Source organism: Cyrtonyx montezumae, unplaced genomic scaffold, assembly GCF_038088225.1.
Source record: "Cyrtonyx montezumae isolate F1298 unplaced genomic scaffold, pur_monq_1.0 scaffold_3, whole genome shotgun sequence".
In the NCBI taxonomy this organism is placed as follows: Eukaryota; Metazoa; Chordata; class Aves; order Galliformes; family Odontophoridae; genus Cyrtonyx; species Cyrtonyx montezumae.
In genome coordinates this window covers 15066891-15079859 of record NW_027072034.1, presented here as the reverse complement: position 1 = coordinate 15079859, position 12969 = coordinate 15066891, and the positions used below count along the sequence as shown (strand labels likewise).

The following is a 12969-nucleotide window of genomic DNA, read 5'->3' as shown; positions in this document are numbered from 1 at the left end:
ATCACTAACAAAAGCTAGTTTCTGCTCTCTGGACAATTAGTGTTTATCATTCTAGCTGTAAATACTGAAGATTCTTAAGCCACTTCACATAGTTTTTATGCTGGGGTATTCTGTAAGAAGTGTTTTCACAGGAAAAAACATAAGCCATCCAGCTATCTTGCTTTTTCTGATTTCTTTTATACCTTTATTACAAAAACATCTTCGCAAAGCCTTATTTTGAGATAAGCTTACACATAAGTTTAAGGAGTTAACTCTAAGTCATCAAAGGACATCAATAGCATTCTCACCAGCAATCTTAAATCAGAAGTACTTTTAAAGTCGTTCTTTCTAGCCTTTCAAATTATATTACTACTACATCCTTCATTAAGCTTGGTTTCCAGTTTGACCTCACTCTGATCAGTTCATGAGTCCTTACAAGAATGTTCAAACAAATATAACACTTAAAAGCTCTGTAACACTAGACCTTATGTTATGCTTACAATATGCTTTTGAATGCATGGACATAAGTAGATCATACAAGTTCAAACTCCGTATGCTAAGCCAGACAATTGGTACACTTGCTCTACAAAGCAACGCTCTCAGAAACAGAGGTTCATCTTTTTCACTGAGCAGAAGTTAACACTTCTACATTTATAGTTTCCTAGAGTAAGTTACAGACTGCAAAAGGTCAACCAGAACTATCCACTTACCACAGCTTCCAGCACTGCAGAGAAGGACTTATCTTAAGGTTGCCCTGCAGAGCACAGTAACTACTTGAACACTTCAGTATTAGATTCAGGACCTCTTCCTCACTGCTACACAAGCACTTATTTCACAGGAATTTAATAAATAATTTTATCAAAATTAATATTAGAGGTGGAACCAAGAGTAGGTTCAGAATAAAACTCTGCCATCTCCATTTTATTATACCTACCTACGGGTAATGATTGACAAACCTACACTAAAAATCTCTTCCCTACAAGCGAGGTGCTACTCATAAGAAATTTAGACTTCAAAGCAGAATGCTCCTTCTACAGGAAAACAAACTCACTAAATAGGAGTTGTGTATTAAATGGTGGTCTCATAACTGCATTTTGCACTGCTTTTTTTTCTCTGGCTTTACTATAGAAATAAGTTCACTTATCTGTAAATTGTGAAGTGTTAGTCTTTGGATTTCTAGAGGTAAAAAAATCAGCGGAAGTGACACAATGGTCAACAATTCACACTACAGGTTACTGCCTATACATACTGCCTATATTCATTTTTAGAAGAATAAGCATAAAACCTACACCATTAACCTATAAATGCCATTTAAGTGTTAAAATCAATGAGCTTCAGTGAGCCCCAATAAGCTCTGGGTAGTTCATCACCAAACACCTTCTCCTGAAACATACATTACCAGCCACAGAACTCCAGGGAGAAAACGTGAAACTCTAAAGACAGTAAAAGTCTTCTAAAAAATAATAAAACACTGCACAGTGAAGATTAGTGGGCACTTCAGTACCTTCTGCAAGTCCAGCAACCTACAGCAACCTTTTGCTTTTAATTATTTCTTTCTTAGCTGTAACTCTACAAATGTAGTCAGCCTTCCAAAGTGCAGAGAACAGATCCACATAATTTTTCTCCCTGCCATCCCATCCCTTGGCAAGTCTCAGCTATCACATAGTGAAATCTAGTGACAGTCCTTCATTACAGAGCACTGTTTTTTGGTTGTTTTTTTGTTTGCTAGGTTTGCATTTTAAAATGATACATCTCTGTACAAAGTTTTCATCAGCAGTCACTATGTTATAAGGTCAAATATGTAAAATCTGCAGTAGAAGCAGAAAAGCAGAACAGAAGTCCATTTCTGCCGTTCCACAGCTGTGTAGAAATACCAAGTGTGTGTGCTAAATAAGGGTTAGGTACCATGGAAATCCACAACCTCTGGAGGCAAACTTGTACTGAAAAGAATCCGATGAGATTTAGACAATGTTGTTGAAAAATGTCACAACAGGATGGCTCTTCCATCAAAGTTAGACTTCCATGCAAAAATGAAGTGAGCCATAGCCACTGAAAATGCTTTATAGGCACCTAATTTAGGAAATACTTAAGTCATTTTAGTCAGTTCTGTTTAATCTAGACTATGGGATCCTCCAAGTTATTCTTCAAAGAAACCCATGAGCATGTGGGGGGAGGACAAGAATCAAAGAGTGATCAGGGCTTCCTGGACCATGTGCATCCCCACAGTTGCTGGTTTACATACCTAATTTTACTTGCTAGTTATTTATGGAATATAATTCAAATGTGAACAGTTGCACATTTAATAGCACAACGTACACATCTGCATTCATATCCTACAGCACCTGAAACACACATTGTTTCCCATCTCCCCAACATTAATAACAAGTGTCCTGTTAGTAATGACAATAAACATTATGTGTCAGTGTTAGGATATTTAGTGTTAGAAAAGACCTAACATCACCTACTTACCACTTCCTTAGGTTTCTTTTCTATTATAGAATTACTCAGAATTCCAAACACTGTCATTTTGGTATGATCCAAACAGATACACCCTTCATATTTGTTGTCAAATTACAGGTCAGGCATAGTCTCCAAGAGTTTTACCTATTATGTGATTATAGGAATTAATTGTGAAGTTTGCCAACAAAGTATTAACGAAGAGAACAGTGACCAGCGTCTTTGAAAACTTACAGCATGAGTGTAAAAATATTTCTAGAATTATATGTAAAGCTTACTCTAACACTTGTACCCAGTAACAAACTGCAATTCTGTCCTACAATAGTTTTGAAGTTATTAAAAAGATCACCATGAACCACATACCCTTCTTTCAAATGCTAACTCAAGAACAGCTTGAAGAAGCTAGTTCTAATCCTACTTATGAAAAGCAAGCAGAAAAGAAGTCTCTCCTCCTTGAATGCTTCCTAGCTAGAAATAAAAATGTAAAATAGATATATTAGTAAAAGCAAAAAACAAAAAGTATTTTACTCTGATCAGAGTTCAGTTTAAGGAAGTGTTCAATTTCCAGTACAATCCTCCAGAGATGCACACAAACCTTAGACACTTATATGTATTCTACTTTAGTGAAACTTCCCTAATACTCACAGCTGTTATATCACGGTTGGTAAAGGGCCCATCTCTGCCTTTTCCATTTAGCATCTGTTATGGATCTGATGTGCATGAACGTGCATTCTTCAATCTGCTAATACTTGCTAATACTCCTTGCCTCAATGACCTTGTGTATTAACAAACTGCTTCTATTCACTTCTCCTCATATAGTTTACTTCCTGTGATTTAAACTGAATTTCAGCAAACATTCTACAGTTTTAATACAGTACTATTTGTTGAATAGCAATTCTGCAACTGCTTTATCTGTTGCTTTGATGACTTTGCAAGCACCACTGTCGCTTCCAACTCCCATCACTCATTTTAGGCCATGCTTTCAAAAAGGCAACTTTCCATTCCGTAGCTTCACCAGGCCCTCCTTCTGAAAGACCAAAACTGCATATGGCTCCCAACATGAAAGCAGTTCCCTCCTGCTCCTTCTCAGTATTGATGACAGGCAATGTTTTGTCAGGATTGCTGGCAGCTACCAATAACAAACAGCTTCAGCGAATCATCAGTACAGGTGATTAACTGGGAAATCCAATTGTCACATCCTGACCTACAGAATCAGTTCATAAAGTAAATTCCCACCACTCAATACAAAAAAAAGTAAACTTCAAATAGGTATAGGAAAGTCTGTAAAATTGAGCAATGGACGGGACTGTCACTGCAATCTCAATCTCAACATTCAATAGTTAGAGACAGCTTCCTTTTTAGCTTGCATCCATCTGGGCCAAGAAACTCAAGATCCATTCAAAATGCTGTAATGTTACGTTGCATGTTCCATTCCAAGTCCAAGTGCAGTAGAATGGCTCACACACAGCTTCCTAACAAGAACAATGCAGGAGGATGCTAAAAATGGCAACATTTTATTTTTCAGGTAATAAGGGAAGAAATAATTAAGAATAACTTATTGGTTGGATTTCCCCTCTCTAGAGAAGCACTGTGGCAACTAAACAACAGAAAGCATTAAGTTTCATCTCAAGTCCTTGATTAAAGAACAGCTAGAACAATAAGACCCTAGTCAGTGTCTCCTGTAACACAGGTAATCTTAAGATAAATTTCCAATGTCCCAGCTTTATGAACAACACTGAGGCTTTATCTTATCTGTATTTGAAAAAGCCAATCACGAAGAAGTTTTCTACTCAATACTTCAAAATAGTCCCAAAATGAAAAGATTAACTAAATATACAAACCAGAAAATCAGTGTGGCCAGAGGAGGGCTACAAAGGTGGTGAAGGGTCTACAGGGCAAGAAGCATAAGAAGCAGCTGAGGTCCCTCGGTGTGCTCAGCCCAGAGCAAAGGAGTTGTGGGGAGTCCTGATGGTGGCTGCAGCTCTCACAGGGAGCAGAGGGCAGTGCTGAGCTCTGCTCCCTGTGACAGCACCCAAAGGAAAAGCATGGCACTGTGTCAGGGAAAGGGTCTGCACCAGAGGGTGGTTAGTCAAAGAACAGGCTCTCCAAGGTAGCGGTCACAGCACCGAGCTGCCAGAGCTCAAGAAGCACCTGGATGACACTTTTAGACATAGAGTTTGAATTTTAGGTGGTATTTTGTGGAGCCAGGAGTTGGACTTGATGATCCTTAGGTCCATTCCAAATCAGGATTTTTCTGATTCTATAAATTACTATATTGCTAAAGACCACACTATTCTTATTAAGAGATCAGTTTTGGTAATGGGAAGTGGAGTACTCAAGCTTCTAAATCAGCATTACATGCAGAATAGGCTCTACTAACAGATCCTCCCTTTGACTCGTCTTACCTTTCTCCATCCACCAGGGGACTCACAGCTTCAGTAAGAGTCACAACACCCACGCCCATAACAAACCTCAGGCCTTTTCGTCAAAGAATTCATTTTTATGTCTCAGTCAAGAGCACTGAGCTTTTTCACCCCTACTGTGAGATGGATTTAGAGCATCACTTAAGGGTTTTAAAGCAAGTCTGCATAAAATGTGGCCTGAAAGCACAGGTCTCTGAGCCTTTCAAGATACAGTCATCTAGAAGCAGGTACTTCCCAGCAGATCAACTTTTTGACTAGTTTAACTAGTTAAACTAATGAGATCAGCAGTCAAGGAGGAAACTGAACTGTTTAAAGGGGAGTAGCAGGTGACTAAACTAGCGTTACCTCTGAACCACAGGAGGTACATAAAAGTAACCCACACTGAGGAAGGAAAGCAGGCCACTGTTCAGTAACTGAAGCCCAACACAGCAGGGCTTTAGTAGCCTACCCATTTGTTTAAGTTATATATTCTCATTCTAGAATTTGGTATAGCTTTTTAATATTAACAGTTTACATCATTCTTTTTTTCTAATTGTTTATCCCAATCATCCGGTGCAAGCCTATTTCTATTCTTTAATCTCAACTTTAAACTAAAGAAAGCCTTAATGCTTCCGTACATTCAAAATACCTTAGGGTACTGTTTCTCTTAAATTCCAAAAAGACAACTGATTTGAAATACCACGATCAAATGGACAACAGGCCTCAGGAACACCCAGCATTGTTATTCTAATTGTCTTAAGCTTTATCTAAGGCATCCCTCACTTCTCAACCAGAGAAGCATCAACATGCTAAGCATTACAAGAGCAATGCTTCAATGTGAGCTTGTGCTACCCTGGGGAAAAAAAAGAGGATTTTTTTCCTGCAATAGAGATAATTGGTACTATAAACATCCTCTGTTAATAACTTCTCCTCTAATCTGTGCTACATAATCTTTTCAGATTAAGCAAGGAAAAAGAAGTCCAACAATTCAGGCTACATTTACAGCTTTACCAAGAACATGATCCTGACCTCTCTTACTATCAGTCAACATAAACAGGTTTACTAACAAAAGGATGAATATTTTTTCAAAGCTGAACTGGACAAATTATTTCTGTGATTGTGTTAAGCTGCCACACAGAAGTTAAAGACTGAGACCTCTCCTATTTTATTTTTTTTCCTGAAAGGTTGCTTTATATGAGAAGGAACATGAGCAATCTCTGCCAAGCACCTCAAACCATAACTGAAGAACAAGAAAAATGGGATTACAAACAGAAATAAAGTAGTACACAGGATACGATCAGATTTTTTGTGTGTGTCTACACCACAGACTCAAAGCTAAATCACTGTGTCTGTTTCAAACCTATTTGGACAAAGTATAGTCAGGGAAAGAGTTGGAGGGTGACTTGGTATCTAATTAGAATTGGATTTGATCCATCGTGGGTCCATTCCAACTCAGGATATGTTATGATGTTTTGGTTGTAGAGTGATTGGAAAGTTAGACTGTATCAGTTATAGGCTAATCATTCTAAGATGATGGAAATGCTTAAGTGGAATGAACAGTTAAATGTTACAATGGAAATTTATTTTCCACTTTCATTACAAATCTGAAAGCCGTAAGGCATCCACATCCTGACGTGTGCTGTGAGCCCTGGCCAAGGAGGCTCGAAATGACTTCAGAACAAAACAGAAGAAATTAGTCATTTTCATTAAGAATACAGCTGGCAAAGGGGACACCCGTTTTACTAAAATATGCTAGCTGTTACAGTGCTTGCCCAGGAAGTGGGAGAACCAAGCCTGAGGCAGCTCAAACCCACAGTCCTGGCAGTACAATAGCTCAGCTTCACTAGGAAGCACTGGCAGTGCCACTCCAGCCAAACAAGCTGCCAACTATTTCATCCCTTTTTGCTCATCTCTTCCTTGGATTACTTTCCTTCTCAGTTCAAGAACTATTTGCTCACTGTGGGGTGTGTTGGTACAGGCCCACTTGCTCATTCTCCTTTCTACATCAATTTAAGCATCTTATGTCAAAGAAGTTTGGAGACTATGAAGCCCAGGATAACATCTAAGACAATAAAATGAAGTTCCAAGAAGTTAGGTATGATGACACGATCAGTTACCACATCTTCAACACCATCATCAGGAAGAATGCTTCAAATATAACATAAAATTAGGCATTTTTCCTAACTACCTCACCTTCTCCCATCTGGAAGACGGGAGGAAACAAACACAATTAGAGTAACTCAGGTACATTTTTATCACGTGGTACTACTCTGTTCTTTTCAGTATGTTAACACCAGTGTCCTATATAACTCATCTGTTTTGAACACAGGGCTGATAAAAACCACTTTACTTCCCCGTGTCCCAGCCAAAGAGATGGGGACAGCCCACACGTCACAGTCTGCACCCACAAAGCAGCAGCAAGCTCCTGTGACTGCTCCTGACAATGAAACAGCATCTCTCCTAGTCAAACAGATGCAGACCTGGGTATTACATTTTTGGCCCTCCCAAAAACACCATCAGGACAACGAAACAATACAGATCACCCTGCTAAAAATTTACAAAGACAGAAAAGACTGTATCTATCTGGTATCTCAATACCTTAACTCCGAAAGACCACACACACTTGAAGCTTACTTCCTTGTTTCATACGAAGCACAAAAAGGTTCAAAAACCAACTGGAAAAAAAAGAAGTGAAATTTCTTACAAGTTCACTGCATCATTACTATCTCAGAAAACACACATCTGCAAATTTTCATCTTCATTTGTGGCAAGATTAGGGAAATAACGGAAGATTTATAAAAAACATTAAGATAGCTTCAAGAAAGAAGAACTATACTCCATTTAATAGACAATTTTGTCACAAGCGTTACAGAAAAATTCAAAATTCCATTTATGTGTTATAATTTAATAATAAGATGCAAGGACAGCCTATTCTTATAAGAACATAATTTCTTGCATTTCAAAAGATCCTTTTTAGCCTATTCATCAAGTATAAAACGCACTGAAATAATTTTATCATCAATGGATGAGAAGTCTGCATACTGAAAACATCAGCATTATCATCACAGTCAAGCAACAGTAAAGCTTATCACTTAATGCATCTTTACTCAGTATTCTTCAGTTCCATAAAATGAGTCTTCTAAGTGTAGCACCTTATCTTCCAGTTATGACTTCATCATCAGATATGTGGAAAGCAACATAACCCCCCTCACTCAAGCTATCTCAGTCTGTTCAATAATATCAAGTAAGGAAGAGTTTCCAAGAGAGAATAAATACTACACAAAATATATTACATATAGGTTAGAAATGTTATATCAAAGACACAGAATGATCAATATTTGGTTTTATGTATTTGCCAATCGCTGATAGGCTTAGTCTCATGACAAGAAAAGAAGAAGAAAAGTTCTATGTACATTTCCAATATAGGTTTGACCTTCATGCCTGCCTGAGACTTAAAAGACAACTTGACCTCAAGTGAGGATTAATCAGGTAACACTGTGAGAGAAAAGACTCAGTAACAATAAATTTAAGATGTACAGGGTTTATATGCCAAGCTTTTGGTAGTGGAGAAGTGTAGGAATGTTTTCTCTGAAAAGAAACTGGGAGCTGCTCCTCATTTCAGACATAGCCAGCTCCAGCTGGATGCAAAAGGGATGTGACACTGGCTAAAGCTGAGCCATAAGCAACAGTAACACTGATTGTGCCTCCAGGAGAGCAGATCTATGAAAAGATCAAAAATAATGCTGTACAGCAAATGTGAAAAAGGAGAAAATATAGGCGAACCATCCCACAGACAGCCAGATCAGTGTAGAAAGAGGACAGGAGATGCTCCAAGCATGTAGAAGTAGTTCCCACAGCCCAGGAGAGGCTTCTGGAGAAGCAGGCTGTCACCCTGCAGCCCACGGGCACCACACGGAACAGATCTTCATGTGCAGCCATGGAGGATCCCACAGGGCAGCACTGGATGAGGCCTGAAGGAGGATCATCCCATGAAGAACCTAGGCAGAAGCAGGTCCAGAGAGGAGCTGCAGTGAGGCAGGAAGGCTGGAGGAGCTGCTGCCCGTGGGGACCCATGCTGGTGCAGGTCCTGAAGGATGGGCCCCACACAGTACAGAGCTGTGCTGGAGCAGCAGCCTGTGGGAAGCCTGTGCAGGACCAATTTGGGAAGAACTGCATCCTGTGGGAGAGATAACATAATGGAGCAAGAGCAGAGCATGAGGAAGGAGTAGCAGAAAAATTCTTAGAAACTGCAAGCTTCATTCACTGCCCCGCTGTGCCACTCAGCACTGAGAGGAGCCAGAAGAATCAAGACTGAAGCTGAGCCTGAGAAGAATGGAAGGGGAAGGAATGCGCTTTTAGTTTTATTTCTCACTGCTCTATTCTTATTCATTAGCAATAAATTTGCCTTGCCCAGGTCAAGTCTGTTTTGCTTGTGATGGTAATTGCTGAGCCATCCACTCCTCCTTATCTTGATTCATGAGGTTTCTCTTTTTTTTTTTTTTTTTGCTGTGGAGGGGGAGTGCAAGAGCAGTCTGGCCAGCAACTGGCTGCCAGCCAAGTCAGACTGATGGCTACCTGACCCCGGAACAACCCAAAGCTTTCATCAAAAGGACTTGGGGGGAGTTTACTACAATTCTTAAATAGCTGAACATACGAATTCGTTAGCTTACAATGGGACTTGTAAATCACTGTACATCACCCAAATCACTGACAGGCATTTGAAGTCCTCCCTCGTGACTCATTTACCTGGAAAATCCTGTCACAGGAAAAGGCAGTCCCAAGCTTTAGTACTTAACAGTTTTACGCACTGCAGGAAAAATGTGCATTTCTTTCGCTTTGCTTCAGTATGGATTCACAAAGAATCATTCGACTCACTTTTTCTGCAGACAAGCTGCACTAGGAATAGACATCTCAAACAGCAAGAAAACAATGCACAAACTAAGGTCATACGACAAAGAGCAAAGAGGCAAAATGAACCAGTGATCATCCCGTGAAGAAATCTTATTATAATTTCCTAGTGCTGATGGTTCAGTCCCTCTTCCCAACGAGGAGCAGAACGCAGAAAGAAAAAATACGACAAAAGGAAACAACTGAAAATGCCCCAAAATAAAATTTAAGTTTAAAGACATTTATCGAAGGGATTGCAGTATGCAAGTGACCATGGGAAAGACAAAAAAGGAGAAAAAAAAAAGGTAGTAAAGCAAGACAACCAAGATTGGTTAATTTATTTCTGATGTCATATTCCTGCAGGGAAACATGACAAATTCTTACCCATCAATTAGCTGTCTTTTTGCCCTATGAAGAAAGGACGAAAAGGAGGGGGCAGAAAGCAATACAAGTCACACACGCCTGCGGCAGATAGTTACGTAATGCTGATTTACTGACTGCTCCGAGTTTACAACACTTTGCTACAATTGCAAATCGCAGCTTTTTCCACAGTTGCATCGTTTGAACATTTTTAAACTGTTTTTTAACTGATGCCTGATCATAAAAGTTTTAAGAGTGGCTTGTGGTGTAAAGCTTAAAATTAAAACACCCATCATTCTGAAAGCTTTTGAGTTTAACGTATTTAAAGCACCAGCAAAAAGGCAGCAGTAATGCAGCTCCTTTAACTTCACTCAAGTCCTACTGCCACTGACACGAACAGAGATGTAAACTGGTATTTTCTCTTACCATTTAGAAGAGAATTTGCACTGAAAAGAGCAAAGAAAGATTAGTTAGAAGGAAAGGGAGACTGGCAGAAGTGAAGTGGGAGGATGAAGTCTATAGAGTGCTTATCTTTCATGAAGCACAGCAAATGAAGACACACAACGAACAGATCAGAAATGATCGGTTTTCATAAGCTTAGCACTAGGGTCACAAAACTAATGCAGTATTAGCCACATTAAGTTGCATTTCACCTCAGTATTTTGGCCTTAAAGACTGGTACACAACCATAAAATCCACGGTAATCTATTGCCTACTACCTACCACAGATGTTACATAAGGACATACCTCCTAACAAAATCGCAAGCTGGAATAAACAGACGTTAATTAAGCGCATCTGCAACTGCCCAGGTCCTACCACTCTCTGACTCAACGCAGTAAATAAATAACACTACCAAAATCCCAATGCCTAGCAGTCAGATAAATTGAAGAGAAGATAAAACAGTATGGTCTTATAGTAAGCTATTTTAAACTCTGGAGTACACTAGAGATTAAAACTGCAGTTTCACTATGACTTCTGATAAATTCAGTGGAACTTAAGAGCGCTGTCACCATGACAGCTTCAGAGAACACTTCCATGATGAAATACAGTGACATAAATTCACCACAAAGTTTATCAAACTTGAAAACTAAATGGGTCAACTCCTACAGCCAACATTAGTATCGGCCCTTTAGGAAAGCCACGCCACCAAGCATTTATCCAACACTGGGCACCAGCAGCATGCCTGGAAGTTCCTAATCAAACATAACACAAATATTACAGGCAAGTTACCTCTTCACTTCATCTTCCTCTGCTTTTTTCTACTCCTTTGAGTAAGAGAACTACAATTTCTAAGGCCTTTTTAAAAACAGACCCACGTTATTTCAGGCCTCAGGGAGGACACAGTGTTCAGAAAGGCTTTTAAGAAATGACTCTGCCAGCATTCTCGTCCTCCTTCCCAAAGAACAAGGAATGACTCCAGGACTTCTGCTGACTCTAAATCACAGTCATGTGGCATCGAAAGAGAAGCGTGCCGGAAAACACGGACTTGGAAAGCACTTTGGGACGCGCTGCTGTTCTGAAGACATACATTGCCCCTCTGAAGTCACAGGCTGCTGAGTATGTTGGTCAGCTGTATGACAATCACAACGTATCATCGCGCAATAGCAGACAGCAGCCCCACACAGTCCCTAAAGCTCACAGTGCGAACACTCCAAACCTATACAAGGGATTTCCTATTACGTCTGTCTGCATCACAGCCTAGAAACACCGTGATGAATGAATACTGATTTATGTCATGTAAAAACAGATGGAAAAAAAAAGAAAAAGAAGATGAGTTTATGGCCTTGAATCTAAAGGCAAAATTAGCGCCCAGGGAAGTGTGTAAGTCAGACTCAGACACACAGGGTGATGGAAAACAGAGTAGATGCAATTATTTCTGGAGACACTGAGCAAAAAACAGTGATATAGCCAGGACTTGAGTAGAAGACTGTATTAGAGGTGTGTACCGTAGGCAACAGCACACGTTTCAGGCTTCTGTAGCGTACCCTCAGCAAAGCCATGAAGCACAGGAACCGAAGGACGAACACAAACTTCTGAGCAACCCGACTGCACCCACGCCATTTCTGCAGCCAACACCGACCAAAACTCGCCTCTTTTGAGCCGAACTTACAACGACGGCGGGATGGCCATAACCGACAGTAAGCCGGGAACCGCAAAAACAAGCGGCGCGAGCAACTCGGGCAGGAGGCAAAGCCTTCGCGTCCCAAATCGCCTTTCCCAGAGCGAGCTTCGGGAGGAACGAAGGAGCATTTACACCGCTAAGCCCGCGTCCCCGTGTGCCTGCACACGGACCGCCGATCCCGCGGCCCATCGCCGCGATCCGCTCCCGAGGAGGAGCTCCAAGTCCCCGCACCAACTGCGCCAACAGAAGGCGGCCGAGGCCCCGCCGGAAGGAGGGGAGCGGGCGGGCGGCGGCTGCGGCTTTTCCGCCCAGCCGGGCCTTACAGCCACGCACCGCCGACAGAACGGGGAAAAGAAAACGGCCGGAGAGCCGCCGCCCTCCGCCGCGCGAGTCCCGGGGCTCACCACTTGGTAGCGGCTGGCGGGCTGGTGGTGCTCCATCCCTGCCGCCGCCGCCGCCGCCGCCGCCGCCGCCGCCAACGACGACGAAGCTCCGCCGACCGCTCGCCCTTCCCCCACCCGCTCCGCCGTCGCCGCCGCTTCGGCCCGTTGGGGCCGCACAGCCCCGCCCCGCCCCGCCCGCCTCTGTGACGCGCCGCTCCGCCCGCCTCCGTGACGCGCCGCGCCGCTCCCCTCGCGCAGGCGGCGAGCGCGCATGCGCGGTGGATTGGTGTCGTGCTCTCGCTGCTGTTGGGAGGGTGGGCGCAGTTCGTTCAGTCACTCATCATAACGTTTGTGTTCCAGACCCTTCAGCAGCTTTGT

The 12969-nt window shown here is 41.7% G+C and overlaps 1 protein-coding gene across 4 annotated transcripts in view; it reads right to left on the bottom strand.

Moving 5' to 3' along the window:
* The window catches only part of NDFIP2 (Nedd4 family interacting protein 2), a 74609-nt gene extending 61944 nt beyond the window's left edge, over positions 1 to 12665 (bottom strand). For all 4 annotated transcript variants that reach the window (XM_065744082.1, XM_065744083.1, XM_065744081.1 and 1 more), the window contains exon 1: positions 12613 to 12665. In XM_065744082.1, the coding sequence (XP_065600154.1) occupies positions 12613 to 12648 (36 nt within the window). In that variant the 5' untranslated portion in view covers positions 12649 to 12665. The remainder of the gene's footprint in view (positions 1 to 12612) is intronic.
* Positions 12666 to 12969: the final 304 nt, after the last annotated feature.